General features: G+C 42.3%; 1 protein-coding gene across 3 annotated transcripts; it reads left to right on the top strand.

Moving 5' to 3' along the window:
- The first annotated feature begins 443 nt into the window (after nt 1-443).
- On the top strand, nt 444-16,517 carry LOC119314971 (titin-like). 3 transcript variants are annotated; one of them, XM_037589652.1, is made up of 9 exons: nt 449-679; nt 2,093-6,610; nt 8,540-10,792; nt 11,304-11,762; nt 11,843-12,133; nt 12,929-13,015; nt 13,429-13,668; nt 13,793-13,921; nt 14,000-16,517. In XM_037589652.1, exons 1-9 carry the CDS (start codon nt 638-640, stop codon nt 16,265-16,267), a joined length of 10,287 nt encoding a protein of 3,428 aa, XP_037445549.1. In that variant the 5' UTR covers nt 449-637; the 3' UTR covers nt 16,268-16,517. The 3 variants fall into 3 exon arrangements, with proteins under 3 accessions (XP_037445547.1, XP_037445548.1, XP_037445549.1); XM_037589650.1 differs by having other exon boundaries at nt 444-679; nt 2,093-10,792; XM_037589651.1 differs by lacking the exon at nt 12,929-13,015 and having other exon boundaries at nt 444-679; nt 2,093-10,792.
- The last annotated feature ends 226 nt before the right edge of the window (nt 16,518-16,743 follow it).

Genomic DNA, 16,743 nt, shown 5'->3' with positions numbered 1-16,743 from the left:
CGGTAGGAGATAATTTGCACCTGAAGGGACATCACAAAGGCAATCATGTAGTACTACTAATGTTTATGTAATACCAAGCAACCAAAAAAGAGGCAGATGATAGTATTCTTACACCGAAAATCTTATTTCGAGCCGCACTCTACAGGCAAAAAAAGAACGAGAGATAGGATCCAAGAACGAGATAATCTTCGATCAATTATGGATCCAATAATTCCTCAGGGAAAAGGTTCTGTGGGTCCCGGCGATGCAAGACTGTAAACACACTGGTCCAGCTACCACTACCATGTGCCCCAAGCACCAGTTGGCATTTTGGCACCTAATGCTGAGCCTCCATGTTCACTGATCTGCCATTTCGGGGATAATCGCTCCCACTTAATCAAGGTTTGTGGGTGATTAAGCGAGTACCAACTCACTGTCAAGAGCACTGTCAGTCTGTCGCTGCTTTCCTAACCGCTGCTCGGCAATAGAAAACACGTCTGACAGAGGAAAGGTCGGTATAAAGACCACCAGCTTTTCAAGCACCCACAAGACTTTTATGTTAAGAGGCCTCTGTCTCCCCCTCTCTCCCTCCCATTCTTTCTTTGTTTCTTTCTTTTTTTTTCTCTTTCTTTCCTTCTTCCCATCCTGATCTGGAGCAATGGCGACGGAAGACGAAGCGCGAGAAGCGGCAGATGGGGAGGTACGCAATGGCTCCTTGTAGTCTCTTGAGGTTTCTTTGCAGCACTTGCTTCCTTCTGTTTCCATGCATGCATACATACTCTGTGAAGATGTAAAGCAACGCAGAAAGCATCAGTGTCGCGGAATCAGCTGCACAGTGAGGATGTGAGCATATTTGTAACAGTTCAATAGACTCTGCCCAGTTTCCAATAGATATCATCATTGCATCGTACTTTTGGTTCCGCGATCCCTTTGTTTTGTTAATCTCCCTCTAGCATCTAGGGATGGTTCTTCATGCAGTCAGTTTTGTATGTTGAAACGACACTGATCACATTTTTGTGTTCCTAAACAAAAGAATCAGAGTCAAAGCATGCAACAAGTGAACGAAACTACATGAGTGATCAGGTTCCAGTTTGATTTATAACAAACTGTCCGGCTTTCCAGAAAAGGTTATTTTCCAGATATAATTGTACAGAAAATAGCATGTATTATCGCTTGTTTCCAAGGATCATGTTTCAGGGAACTTGGTGGGCGGAACAAATCAACATATACAAGTATAAGCCTATCATACACTCTGCTCTGTTCTCTTGATTACTGACAGAAGAATTCACTAGTCGTATCATATGTTTGTCCACTTGATAATTCATTCCTGAACTTGATATGAAGTTAACTGGCATGCAGATTCAACCGATATTAATAAAATACTGTTAGCGAAAACTCAACAAAGCGCTAGATATTTTCTTCAACGGTTCTAGCTATCTAGAGGAAATAGTTTGTCTAGGAATACAGTATAGATGGTGAGAAGGTCAACATTTATAAGAACTGTTCAGCCTAAAAGTTACACTGAGTGTGAATTGTCAAGTGTGCTGTGGTAAGACAAAGGCATAAAGCGCACAAAAGTCACTTAAAGCATGCAGAAGCATATAATTGCAGCACTATTCCACTAAAGATAAAATTATATATGTAAAAATTTGCCAAGGCTCTTTGAGTCACGAGGTTGTCCAGTTAGGATGCCCATATGCTAAGCTAAGATTTCAGCTGGTTGCCCACCTGTGTTGGCATGTGGTACTGCTGTATTGTTTAACAAGTTATTCCTGCCATTTTGTTGACCAGTCTCTGAAATACTCTTAGATGCACTGAACCTGCATGTGCCATTCAGTGTCACATACTAGTGAGACATAATTAGCCAGCCGGAAATCATTGCTGTCATGCAGGAAATTATATTTGTAGTATTATAGTGTACAGTAGCCTAATGTCGTTGGATGTCCTTTTGATGAATTATTATTGAAAGCACGCAATTTTAAACTATACTAAATCTAAGAATGCAGAGTTCATCGTATTATTTTTGCCACCCTGTCTTTTGTAATTATGCAAACCCTGAGTCGCATTCGGTGTACTTTCAGTTAAATGTTCGATTTACCTGAATATTTCCCAGGAAATTCAAGTGGAAGCTGGGGATCTAGGAACAACCCATTTGCAAATGAACCTAGACAGCAAGCTTTCATCTCATGGGGAGATGAAGGACGAGGCAACAGCCATGGATTCAACTGAAGGAATGAAGGTTACAGAGGATCAAGTTTTAGAAAGAGCACCCTCTGTAGTCGAAATTCCTCAAGAAGATACCCCAAATGGTACACATGCTTCTCTGAATGGTCATATGAAAGAAGGGAAGATCGCTAATGAGAAGCCACAAGAAAATGGTCAGAAAGGTAACGAGCAGGTAGAAGCTTCACCAGATGGAATAAGCACCGATCAGAGCAGCACAAGTAATGGCGAAGAGGCAATTGATTCTTTAGGCCATGTTGAGAACACTGCAGAAGATACCAGCCTTCTAAAACATGATAATGAAGAGCCAAAAGAACATTGTCAACAAGATGTAGAAGGTGCTGCAATAGAGAGCAAAATGGTGCACAAAGACACACTGCAGCCTGACAATGATGTTGAGCCAACAATTGATGCTCAACAAGGCCACAATCTGGAACCAGAAGAAGTAACTGAGGACACACAACCCGCAACCGTGCCATGTATTCCTGGTGAAGAGGTTGTAGCTGAAGCACCTGCTGGAGTCCAAACTTCTTTGGAGCCTAATGTGGATGAGCCTGACGCCCTTCCGAATACTAGTGGTGGTGATCAAGAAGTGCTGAACCAAGAATCAACAGAAGAAACCAGTGACCCTCTGCCTGAAAAAACTGAAGAAACTTCTCATGAGAGCAATGTGTCCACCTCTGAGGAGACAACTCCAGAACATGATGCAGTGACAAGGGAGCCAGCTCTTGATGTTCAAGAAGTGCAAAACCAGGGATTAGCAGAAGAAATAGCAGATGCCAAAGAAGTTGATACTGAGCAAACAGTTCACCAAAGTGGTATTGCTTCTGAGGAGGCAACTCCAGAAGATAATGCAACAATCACTGAACCAAGTTCTGACCTCCAACATTTAAATAATGTGGAGTCAGAAGAAATAAAGGCTCTTGAAGATGCCAAAGCTGAAGAAACCTCCGATCAAAGCAATGTGACAATTGCTGAAGATGCAACCGAAGATAAGGAGGCAATAGAAGATATGCAGCCAGTTCAAGGGTTGGAAGAAGAAGAACCTCAGAACACTGGAACTGTCGACATGGATGAAGCTTCCAATCAACCACATGCTGATGTCATCAATAACCTTGCAGAAGGAGACAGTGTACCAGCATGTGAGCCCCAGGTGATAGGATTAAAAGAAGAGGTGAAGGACACTGGAGCCACTGAAACTCAAGAAATCACTCAACAAAGTGCTGCTGCTTCAGAGGAGCTAGTAACAGAAGATAATTCTACGGCAATTGAGCCATCGAATGATGATATCCAGCAAACCCTGGAACAAGGATCAGCTGAAGTTAAGCACGCAGAAGTTTCTGAGACTCAAGAAATCTGCCATGAAAGAACTATTTCTGCTCCTGAGGAGGACTCTGTAAAAGATGATGTAACAGCAGAAGTACCAAGCTGTGATGCCCAAGAGGTAGAAAATGTAGCATCAGTAGAAGAAATCAAGGAGAACACAGCTGAGAATATCGTCGAAACCTCTAGTGCGGCAACTGTTGAAGAGGCAGATCAAGAAAACAATGTGCTAACAAGTGAAGATGTGCCTGAACAGCAAATACGGGGGCTTGAAACAGAAGAAATACAGAACACTGAACCTGTTGAAACAGAAGAAGCTTCTGACCTAAGGCATCCTGCTCTCTTGAATGACGCAGCTCAAGAAGATATTATACCGAGTGATGTGCCAAAGACTGAATCAACAGTAAGCGTGGAGGATACTGAAGCCATTAAAACTGAAGCTCTCCCTCAGGAAAGCAATGTTTCCATTTCTGAGGAGCCTGCTTCAGAACAAAATATAACAGCACGTGAAGTAAGTTGTGATGATCTTGCCAGAGAGGCAGCTGTTGATATGCAATCAGCGCAGGAGCTACAGTCAGAAAAGAAGAAGAATGCTGAATTTACTGAAGTGAGTGAAGCATCTGGTGAAATGGATGCTGCCGTCATTGAGAACCCAACTCATGAAGATAACCTAACCATAAGTGAGTCGCTTGTGATGGAATCAGCAGAAGTGAGCAGCAATGAAGCCACTGAAGGCCAAGAAATGCCTCAAAGTGATGCTACTCAGTCAGAAGATCACAAAACAGAAGAAAATATGGCAGTGAGTGAACCACAGATCCTGGAACCAGAACCTGCTGAAGAAATGAGAGACAGTGAAGCCACTAAGCCTCGAGCTATCTCGCAAGAAAGCATGTCTGTTCCAAAAGATGAAACAGCAAAAGAAGCAGCTTCTGATATCAAAGAAGTACAAACCGAAGAGCTCATAGAGAAACCTGATGATGTGAAAACTGAAGAAATATCCAACCAGAACAGTGGGACTATCGTTGGAGAAACAGCACAGGAAGACAAGTTACTATCAAGTGACCCAACTGGTGATGTACAAGCAAAGAAGCTCGAATCACAAAAGATTGGTAACAGTGAGGATGTTCAAATTGAAGAAGCTTCCCATCAAACAGATGCTGAAGAAAATTTGACAGAAAATGAGCCACAAATAACAACAGAAGATAACACAGCAATCCTGACAGATGTTAACATTCAACAGCTTCAAGAGCCAGAACCGGTTGAATTCAGGGACACTGAAGCTACTGAACCTCAAGGCATCTCCCCATCTCACACTGTCTCTGGTTCTGAGCAGTCCACACCAGAAGATAACGAGATGACAGAACCCAGTCCTGCCACTCAAGCAGAGAATTTAGAATCAGCAATAGTGAGGGAGGAAAGTAAAGATGTGAAAAGCACTGATGCAATTGCTGAGGAGGAAACCCCCAGAGAACACGTACAGGAATCTGGGGCACATGTTGATATACCACCAGTGGAGAATACTGAGCCCGTTGAGGTGCATGACAATGTAATGACAGATGACCTGCCAGCAGAAGAGGTGAAGGACAATGAAGCCATAGAGGTTGCAGAAATCCACTATGAGAGCCCTGTTGCAAATATTGGTGATCTCACTGAAGATGCCAAAAGCAATGTTGCTCTTGAAGATGAGGCAGCTCCTGATGAAGATGTAAAAGCAACAGAGGCAACTGCTGCTATACCACAACCACAAGAGCCAGAATTAGAAGAGATCAAGAATAGTGAATCTGTTGAAGTGGAAGATAATATAATAGCAAGGGACCTGCCAGCAGAAGAGATCAAGGACATTGAAGCCATGGAAACTGAGATGATCCCTCATGAGAGTACTGGTGCAAACATTAGCGAGCTCATCAATGATGTGAAAAGCAATGTTGCCCTTGCAGACGAGGCAGCTCCTGATGAACATGCAAAAGCAACAGAGGCAACTGGTGCTATACCACAACCGCAAGAGCCAGACCTAGAAGAGATCAAGAATAGTGAACCTGCTGAATTGGAAGGAAACATATCAGCAAATGATCTGCCAGCAGAAGAGGTGAAGGATACTGAAGCCGTGGAGACTGAAGCAATCAACGAGAGCACTGATGCAAACAACAGTGAGCTCCCTGAAGATGTGAAAAACAATGTTGCTCTTGCAGACGAGGCCGCTCCTGAAGAACATGTAACAGTAGCTGATGATACAGTTGATATGCTACAAGCACAAGAGCCAGAAGTAGAAGAGATGAAGAATACTGAACCTGTTGAAGTGGAAGAAAACGTATCAGCAAGTGAACTGCCAGCAGAAGAGGTGAAGGACACTGAAGCAATCAACAAGAGTGCTGATGCAAACACCACCGAGCTCACCGAGGAGGTGAAATGCAATGTTGCTCTTGCAGCCGAGGAACCTCATGAAGAGCATGTAACAGTAGCTGAGACAGCAGTTGATATACCACAACCACAGGAGCTGGAACTAGAAGAGATCAAGAACACTGAACCTGTTGAGGTGGAAGAAAACATGTCAGCAAGTGACATGCAGGCAGAAGAGGTGAAAGACACTGAAGCAATCAATGAGAGCACTGATGCGAACATCAGTGAGCTCACTGAGGATGTCAAAACTAATGTTGCTCTTGCAGACGAGGCAGCTCCTGAAGAACATGTGATAGCAACTGAGGCAACAGTTGACATACCACAAGCACAAGATCCAGAACTAGAAGAAATCAAGAATACTGAAACTGTTGAAGTGGAAGAAAACATATCAGCAAGTGACCTGCCGGCAGAAGAAGTGAAGGACGCTGAAGCCAAAGAAACAGAAGCAATAACCGAGAGCACTGATGCAAACATCAGTGAACTCACTGAGGATGTGAAAAGTAATGTTACTCGTGCAGATGAGGCAGCTCCAGAAGAGCATGTAATAGCAGCTGAGGCAGCAGTTGATATACCACAAGCACAAGTGTCAGAACTACAAGAGCTCGAGAATGTTGAACCTGACGAGGTGGAAGAAAACAGATCAGCAGGTGACCTGCCAGCAGAAGAGGTGAAGGAAATTGAAGCCAAGGAAACTGAAGCAATTAACGAGAGCACTGATGCAAACATCAGCGAGCTCACTGGCGATGTGACAAGCAATGTTACTCATGTAGACGAGGCAGCTCCTGAAGAGCATGTAACAGCAACTGAGGCAACGGTTGATATTCCGCGAGCACAAGAGCCAGAACTAGAAGAGATTGAGAATGTTGAACCTGTTGAGGTGGAAGAAAACACATCAGCTAATGACATGCCGGCAGAAGAGCTGAAGGACACTGAACCCAAGGAAACTGAAGCAATCAACAAGAGCACTGATGCAAACATCAGTGAGCTCACTGAAGATATGAAAAGGAATGTTGCTCTTATAGATGAGGCAGCTCATGAAGAACATGTAACAGTAGCTGAGACAACAGTCGATATACCACAAGCACAAGAGCCGGAGCTAGAAGAGATCAAGAATACTGAAGCCGGTGACCTGTCAGCAGAAGAGGTCAAGGAAATTGAACCCAAGGAAACTGAAGCAATCAGCGAAAGGACTGATGCAATCATCAGCGAGCTCAATGAGGATGTAAAAAGCAATGTTGCTCTTGCAGACGAGGAACCTCATGCAGAGCAGGTAACAGTAGCTGAGAGAACAGTTGACATACCACAAACCCAGGAGCCAGAACTAGAAGAGATCAAGAATACTGAACCTGTTGAGGTGGAAGAAAATAGATCAGCACGTTACCTGCAAGCAGAAGAGGTGAGGGAAACTGAAGCAATCAATGAGAGCCCTGATGCAAACATTAGCGAGCTCACTGAGGATGTGACAAGCAATGTTGCTCCTGCGGACGAGGCAGCTCCTGAAGAGCATGTAATAGCAACTGAGGCAACGGTTGATATACCAGAAGCACAAGAGCCAGAACTAGAAGAGACCAAGAGTACTGAACCTGCTGAAGTAGAAGAAAACATATCAGCAAATGATCTGCCAGCAGAAGAGGTGAAGGATACTGAAGCCGTGGAGACTGAAGCAATCAACGAGAGCACTGATGCAAACAACAGTGAGCTCCCTGAAGATGTGAAAAACAATGTTGCTCTTCCAGGCGAGGCCGCTCAAGAAGAACAAGTAACAGTAGCTGATAATACAGTTGATATGCCACAAGCACAAGAGCCAGAAGTAGAAGAGATGAAGAATACTGAACCTGTTGAAGTAGAAGAGAACATATCAGCAAGTGACCTGCCAGCAGAAGAGGTGAAGGACACTGAAGCAATCAACGAGAGTGCTGATGCAAACATCAGCGAGCTCACAGAGGAGGTGAAATGCAATGTTGCTCTTGCAGACGAGGAACCTCATGAAGAGCATGTAACAGTAGCTGAGACAGCAGTTGATATACCACAACCACAGGAGCCGGAACTAGAAGAGATCAAGAATACTGAACCTGTTGATGTGGAAGAAAACATGTCAGCAAGTGACATGCAGGCAGAAAAGGTGAAAGACACTGAAGCAATCAATGAGAGCACTGATGCGAACATCAGTGAGCTCACTGAGGATGTCAAAACTAATGTTGCTCCTGCAGACGAGGCAGCTCCTGAAGAACATGTGATAGCAACTGAGGCAACAGTTGACATACCACAAGCACAAGATCCAGAACTAGAAGAAATCAAGAATACTGAAACTGTTGAAGTGGAAGAAAACATATCAGTAAGTGATCAGCCGGCAGAAGAGGTGAAGGACCCTGAAGCCAAAGAAACAGAAGCAATAACCGAGAGCGCTGATGCAAACATCAGTGAACTCACTGAGGATGTGAAAAGTAATGTTACTCGTGCAGATGAGGCAGCTCCAGAAGAGCATGTAATAGCAGCTGAGGCAGCAGTTGATATACCACAAGCACTAGTATCAGAACTACAAGAGCTCATGAGAGTTGAACCTGATGAGGTGAAAGAAAACAGATCAGCATGTGACCTGCCAGCGGAAGAGGTGAAGGAAACTGAAGCAATTAACGAGAGCACTGATGCAAACATCAGCGAGCTCACTGGCGATGTGACAAGCAATGTTACTCATGTAGACGAGGCAGCTCCTGAAGAGCATGTAACAGCAACTGAGGCAACGGTTGATATTCCGCGAGCACAAGAGCCAGAACTAGAAGAGATTGAGAATGTTGAACCTGTTGAGGTGGAAGAAAACACATCAGTGAGTGACATGCCGGCAGAAGCGGTGAAGGACACTGAAGCCAAGGAAACTGAAGCAATCAACGAGAGCACTGATGCAAACATCAGTGAGCTCACTGAAGATATGGAAAGCAACGTTGCTCTTATAGGTGAGGCAGCTCATGAAGAACATGTAACAGTAGCTAAGACAACAGTCGATATACCACAAGCACAAGAACCGGAGCTAGAAGAGATCAAGAATACTGAAGCAGGTGACCTGTCAGCAGAAGAGGTCAAGGAAATTGAACCCAAGGAAACTGAAGCAATCAGCGGAAGGACTGATGCAAACATCAGCGAGCTCAATGAGGATGTGAAAAGCAATATTGTTCTTGCAGATGAGGAACCTCATGCAGAGCACGTAACAGTAGCTGAGAGAACAGTTGACATACCACAAGCACAGGAGCCAGAACCAGAAGAGATCAAAAATACTGAACCTGTTGAGGTGGAAGAAAATAGATCAGCAAGTGACCTGCAAGCAGAAGAGGTGAAGGAAACTGAAGCAATCAATGAGAGCCCTGATGCAAACATCAGTGAGCTCACTGAGGATGTGACAAGCAATGTTGCTCATGCAGACGAGGCAGCTCCTGAAGAGCATGTAATAGCATCCAAGGCAACAGTTGATATTCCACGAGCACAAGAGCGAGACCTAGAAGAAATCAAGAATACTGAACCAGTTGAAGTGGTAGAATTCATATCAGCGAGTGACCTGCCGACAGAAGAGGTGAAGGAGACTGAAACCAAGGAAACTGAAGCAATCAATGAGAGCACTGATCCAAACATCAATGAGCTCACTGAGGATGTAAAAGGCAATATTGCTCATGCAGATGAGGCAGCTCCTGAAGAACATGTAATAGCAGCTGAGGCAACAGATGATATACCACAAGCACAAGTGCCAGAACTAGAAGAGCTCAAGAATACTGAACCTGTTGAGGTGGAAGAAAACAAATCAGCAACTGACCTGCCAGCTGAAGAGGTGAAGGACACTGAAACCATGGAAACTGAAGCAGTCCACAAGAGCGCTGATACAAACATCAGTGAGCTCACTGAAGATGTTACTCTTGCGGATGAGGCAGCTGCTGACGTACAAATCGATGTACCGCTAGCAAAGGAGCCAGCACTAGAAGAGATGAAGAATATTGAACCTGTTGAAGCACAAGACGGTATAACACCGGATAATGTCCCAGCAGAAGAGATAAATGACACTGAAGCCATGGAGACTGGAGAAATCCCTCATGAGAGCACAGATGACAGTTTAACAGCAAGTGCAGCACTTCCTGATATTCAACAAGTCCCAGAACAAGAAGCAGTCGAAGATAAGGCATGCACTGACACCACAGAAAACCAAGGGGAACCTCAACAAAGCATTGTTTCTACTTCTGCTGAGCTTACTCCAACAGAAGAAGAAACAGCAGTAGTAAAGCATACTCAAGATACACATGTACAGAATGCCAGCAGTGAACCGGGAACTGACCCAAATTTGCTTGTCCAATCAGCACATCAATCAGAATTGGCTGAAGACAGCAAGGGTCAACTTGTAAAGGCAGAAGAAACAGGCCAAAGTAATGGTGCCACCCTTGAAGAACCAACTGCAGAAGACAATGCTGCAAATGAAATCGGCCCGCTTGCTGATTCTAAACAAGAGCGTGGACTAGAATCAGTGGAAGAAAACAAATGTATTGATGCTACTGAAGGTGAAGAAGCCTCCCATTTAAGCCAAGATCCTGGTTTAGAGGAGCCAGTTTCAGAACGTGATATAGCAACAGTTGAGCCAACTTCTGATATTCAACAAGTAAATGACATGGATGAAGCAGAAGAAATCACGGCCACTGAAGCCATCAACGGGGAAGAAATTTCCTCTCAAAAAACAGAAGTTGCTACTTTGGAGGAACCATCTCCAACAGATAATGGAACGGCGCCAGAACAAAATCCTGTTGAGTTAGACGAAGAGAACTTGGGAAATGAAATCAGCAATGCAATCTTGGCGGATGAAAACATCAAAGAGGAAATACAAGAGCCAAGAGAACAAAAGGTATGTGCCCTTAACCGATAGTTTCTTTCATCTATTTGAGACGTTTAGCACTTATATCACTTGCATATATGTTAGATATTAAAAGATGTAGGTAGTGCTAAACTTGTTCAGAACTCCGAAATATACTGAAACTGATATTTGCATGATTAATTTTTTTAAGTAGGTCGTTTTGGTTAAACTGAATAAATAACCTCGGTATATCTAATTCCGCTGCAACATTGTATCTAGCAAGAGACACATAGAAGCTCATCCATCATAACTCTGTAATTATCGACTTGTAGATTCACTACTATCATTGTCTGACAATGATGGTGTATACAAAAAATTACAAAGATCTAACCAAGTGATGTAAAACTGATTATTGCCTGAAGTTGTAAAGTGCAACTAGATTGAAGATTTGTACTTTAAAAGCATTCCATTTCGATTGCATAATTCTGCAATCTATAACAGCAGCGAAATATTACCACTACTCGTCTGAATTTGAGCATGCTCACTGATGCATTTGATACAGGACGAATCATCTGACTTGGGTGAAAAAACTGCTTTCACAACTCACAAGGACGAGAGCGCTACTGAGGAAGATGTTGTACAAATTTCTGGTGAAGATACAGTAGGGACTTCAAACAATATTGAGCAAATCAAAGAACTGCCAAAATCTGTAATTGAACATAGTGGTGACCATACCGATGATCAAGATGACGAGCAACTTCACAATGTGGAGCTTCAAATGCAGGTGTGTGAGCGGTCAGTGGATTTAACCACTGAGCAGCCAGATGACCACGTGCAAAAGGTTAACTTGGATCAGCAGAAGAAAGAAGATGAGGCGATTGAAAAGCAAACGGAAGAAATACAGACAGATGAGCAGAATCGTGATGACAGTAGGGCTGATTTCACCAGAGAGACAATATTGGAGCCCCAGAGCAACGAAATTGTCACGACAAATAGGAAAGACGACGCTGATGTGTTTGAGGTGAAGATTCTATAACTCGATGCATTTTGTAATTTATCTTCAAATTTTTCTCATGCACCTCCTATTTAATGATTGTCCAGGCTGAACAAACAGAGGCAGTGACTACTGAAATGCTCAAGAATGAACAAACCCTACATATAGCCCAAGAATCCATTCCAAGCATTACAGATGCGAAGGTTGAGAACTCCACGGAAATAGAAGAAACAACTGCACAAGAAGATGCACCCAACAACACTGGCACTTTATATACTGATGCTGATGCTGAAAAATATAATGAAGATGAGAAGGAGAATACAGAAATAGATGCAGCAGTAGCAAAAACTTCTACTGATGAACAGGATGGAACAACTGATGAAACTAAAAATGAAGAGGTCAGTCCAAAATTTTAATTAGCACAGTATGAGAAATTTAGGCATGATCTTGTTTCATTAAAAACTTATATGCTGGACCACATAAGTTCAAAGTTAAAACTTTTAGTACTGTTCTAATAAACACCAATTTTCCATGCTAGTATGTAGAAAACTGTTAAATTTTAAAGGGCAAGATATTCCTAATACACGTAACTGATATCACCCTGAGCGTAATGTAAAACATTGATTAGCAAGCATTTTTTTTCAAGAATTATCATCTCCATCTTGTGATATATCATCATCTCCATCCCAGTGCACTTCATAATTAAACGGCTCGCTATTAAGCAGAAGCATCATTAAGATTGAAGTAAATATATCGGAATGACTCATACGTAGTTCACAATGGCATACACCAACATATGTTAAAATTTTACAGTAAAGAGCTAAAAAACACAGTACTCATGAAGTCATGATTGGTGGAAACTGTTAAGCTTCATGCACTAGCCAATGCAACCAAAAGTCCGAACTGATGGAAAGCGCTAGGCAATCCACATATACACTTCAACACCCCCTCTCACATGTGACGTGGGAAGTCAACACGTGGATAGACTCAGAGGTATGGCTCAAGAGGCCTATACGTGGACACAAGGGGGGAACAGCAATTTTGGATAAACTGGGAAAGCCAGGACTGAACTCAAGACCTTAGCTTTGATACCATGTTAAGCTTCATGCACTAGCCAACGCAACCAAAAGTCTGAACTGATGGACTTCTCAACAGTAATGCTAAAAAAACTATGTTTTTTACTCATCTTGTAGGTTGAAAATTATTTGGGATTACCCGTCGAGAAGGATCTTCAGAAAGCATCTGACCTAGCTCCTTCAAATGAAGAAATGCTAGAGAATGTAAGAATTATTGACGTGATTACTGCTCATGATTTCATATACTTTGAAAATAATAATAATCCTTTTCCATTTTTATGGTAACTATATCAAAGATGAAAACATCTGGACTCCTTTAAAGATAATCCCCTTTTTTTAACAGCAGATAAGATTAACATTAAAGAAAGTCAAAGTAAGATTGCAATAACAAAACAAATTGTACAGGCAATACAGAATATCAATAAAATGAAGAGACATGAGCTTGAGCTTTACAGCCAGTAGAAAAAAATCTTCTATACAGCATCTGCGTCTGTAATTTCAGTGGTAGAGAGTAGCTTGTTTCTTCATCTGCCGTTAACAAAGATACCATTCATGCTCCATCTAATATTTAATGATATAATAATGATCAGCAAAATGAGCAATTAATTGATGTGCAGGATCCTACAGTGGTTCCTCAGAATGTTGAATCCAGAGTGCACTCCGAAGAGAAAGAATGCATAAACAACGCCAATGATGGTATGCAGGCCATTCAAGCATCAGAAGAAGAGATCGTTGATGAAGTGGAAAAGAAGGAAGAAATACAAAATGAAGACACCAATGTTAATCATGACGAAATTGAGACCAAACTTGTAGATGAAGAGGCGTCTGGACTGCAGGACTTGAGCTTTCATCCAAAGGTCAGTACTGATACTCTTAAAAAGTTTGTGCGACCAAATTTTCTGGTCAAATCTTCTTTTAATAAATTATTAAGGCTGTTACTTTATAGTAAGAGAAATAAGTGGGGGGAAATCTATCATTCAGGTTGTAGATGACAAGTTGGCAACAGAGCAGAATGGTGCAGAAGTTGAAACTGACTCGAATGAGGAAATGGCGACTGGCTATACAGCAGTCACTGAATCAGTCAAACGCGGTGAAGCAATCTACGATAAGGTCAGTGGACAAATTCCTTAGCTATTAATGAAGATTTAAGTTTGTTCTTTTAAAGCTAATTTCATTTTTCCAATCTAGGCTGGTGGATCTGATGTGGCACTATCTGATGAAAATCTCGAGACCATTGAGGACAACAGAAGGAATCTTGAGGCTTCACCTGCAGTTACAGCATCAGGAGAAAGTATGAACGAAGACAATGAACATCATAAGCCTGCTCTTCCTGCACACTCCGCCGTGGATGGAAATGAAACCGAACAGGCATCTGGCTTAGAGGTAACAGAAAGAGAGTTGTTTCCAGAGAAGCCACTCCCCACCGAATCAGAAGAGCAAGAAGAGAGTCAAATAACCAAAGAACAAGATGGAGAGAACGTACAAGAGCAAGAAACTGATGACACAGAGAAAGAAGAAAAAGAAGCTGAACAGAGTTATTTGCCTGTCTCCCATTTTCTGATGAACCTGATAATGGGAAAAGAGAGCAATGAGCCAGATGGAAATTCGGAATTTAAGGCTGAAAAGAAGCAAGAAGAAACCACAAAAGATGGCAGTTCTTTGATCACCTCACAACAGGAAGAAAGCTTGGTGCCAATCCCAACAGAAAATAAGGTGGACAATGAACGCATCTTTGAACAAGGAAAACATAATATAGAAGGCTCTGAAGAAACACATGATATCGAGCTGGAAAAGGATGAAGAGCTCAATAGGGACACTCATGATTTGGAAGCACCAGTATGCCAAAACAATGTCCAGGGTGAAACTTCTAGTGAAATGGTACCTGGTGGATCTGGCCTGACTACAGAAATGGAAACTAGAGACATCAAGCTGGGTGAAAAGGCAACCAATTCTGTTTGTCAGGAACATATGGAAGCGACAACACAGATTGAAGAAGGAAGCTTGAAGAGCAACCTTCATGACATAACAAACCCAAAGGTTTCTCAAGAGGACACATTAGAGGAAGGAATAACAGACCTTCAGCACAAGCCTTTACCTGAAAATAGAAGTTCTGATGCAGTGTCCGGGCAAACACTCTTGTTGACAGAACCAAATATGGGTGATGAAAAGAATTTGCCTAATGACACTGACGATCTTCAAAGTCCCCTGAGCACAAAAAGAGAAGAGTCCAATGAATCTTCCAACACTGAGGCCGAAAGTACTGTAGAGGCAGAACTGGAGAATGGAGTAGACAAGGAAGAAAAGAATCAGCAGACAACCACCACAGGTGGAGTTACAGAAGAACAGATAGAAAATGAGCATGATATCTCGCAGAAAAGCACAGAAGCAATATCTGATGAGCAGAAGGGTGAAATTACTGAACCAGTTATGGGCAATGAGATAATTTTGGTTCCTGAAAAGGGGATTTCTGCAGGCTCAGAATGCAAGGACGAAAAACAAAGCTCTAAGTTCTCAAACAGTGAACTAGACAACTCTGAGAAAGCTTTGGAAATTCAGTTAGATGGTTCCAGCTTGCATATAGACCAAGATAAGCAAGATGAATCTGCAGGCGACCAAATTGTGATGGAGAAGAACAACCTGCTAGACAAGCCAGGAGAATCTGATTTGCAGAAGCTGCAGGAGATGGAAGTTGCACAAGAATCTCCTGAAGGATCTGATGAAGGTGATCAGATTTCTTTGCCCATAAGAGAGCCTGTGATCAAAGAAGTGAATGTAAACAAAACTGTCGATAGCCATGTGCAAACAGTGAACACACAATCACAGGAAGAGCAAGAAACATTTAATTCACAGGTTCATCAGCATGATCTCGATGTGGCTTCACCAGAAGAAGCTCCTGAGGCTGAAGAAAAAATTGTGGAGTCAAAGCCAGAATTCAGCACAGATGAAGAACAAAGTCCAAAGAAAGATGAATCAAATATGGCAGGAGAGAAAACTTATGATGAGAAGACAAAGGGTGCACAGGAAGCTAAGAGTCTCCCTGATGAAGCGAAAACCAAAGTTGAAGAACAAGGAGTAGTACAGAAGGCGTCACACAATCAGAAACGTGATCTCGATGTGGTTTCACTAACAGAAGCTCCTGGGAGTGAAGAAACTGTTGTGGATATAAAAGAGCCAGAGTTCAGCACAGATGAAGAAGAAAGTCCAAAGAAAGATGTATCAAACATGGCAGAAGAGAAGAGTTATGACAAGAAGACAAATGGTGACGAGGAAGCTAAGAATTTCACTGATGATGCACCAACGAAAATTGAAGACCGAGAGGCAGGGCAGAAGGCATCACCTAAAAAGCATAATATCTTATCTGGTGTCGGATCAAAGGTAAAGCACCAACTAGCAAAAGTGAAGAAAGCTATTATAGGCAAGCCTGGGCACACAAAATCTGAATCACCAAAAGCTTGAGACTGCATTCACCTTAGTGTGTGTATATTGATTTTTGTTGCTATTTGTACATTTGTATGCTATTTACTTGAGGTCTAGTATAGCGTGATGGTACTAGTAAACATCAAGGTTTCGCTATGGCCATTGCATTGAAATGTTGTGTGATTGAAGAACGATTTGTAAATATAGATAGTGTGTAAATCAAGGTTTGGTAATTGTTTGAGTTTGAGGCATAACTGAGTGCGATATGAGAAAGTCAGGTTGCGTCTTCCTTTTTTACTAATATATGTTCACTTTTCATGATCACCACGCAACATACTTTGTCTTTCCTCCTACAACTATGTGAGGTTACTTTGTGTTTTGGTTTGGTTCTGATCAGTGTGAGCTTAGAATGATTGAAAGAAATTACTAGAAGGAACATGCAATGCCAACCAGAGTATCAGGCCATGCTAAAAGATGGTAGAAAACTTGAATTATGTAATCAGTAAATGAATTGC

This window comes from Triticum dicoccoides, chromosome 6A (assembly GCF_002162155.2).
Source record: "Triticum dicoccoides isolate Atlit2015 ecotype Zavitan chromosome 6A, WEW_v2.0, whole genome shotgun sequence".
In the NCBI taxonomy this organism is placed as follows: domain Eukaryota; kingdom Viridiplantae; phylum Streptophyta; class Magnoliopsida; order Poales; family Poaceae; genus Triticum; species Triticum dicoccoides.
The sequence above is the reverse complement of the archived record's forward strand: the minus strand, read 5'-3'. Positions and strand labels throughout refer to the sequence as shown.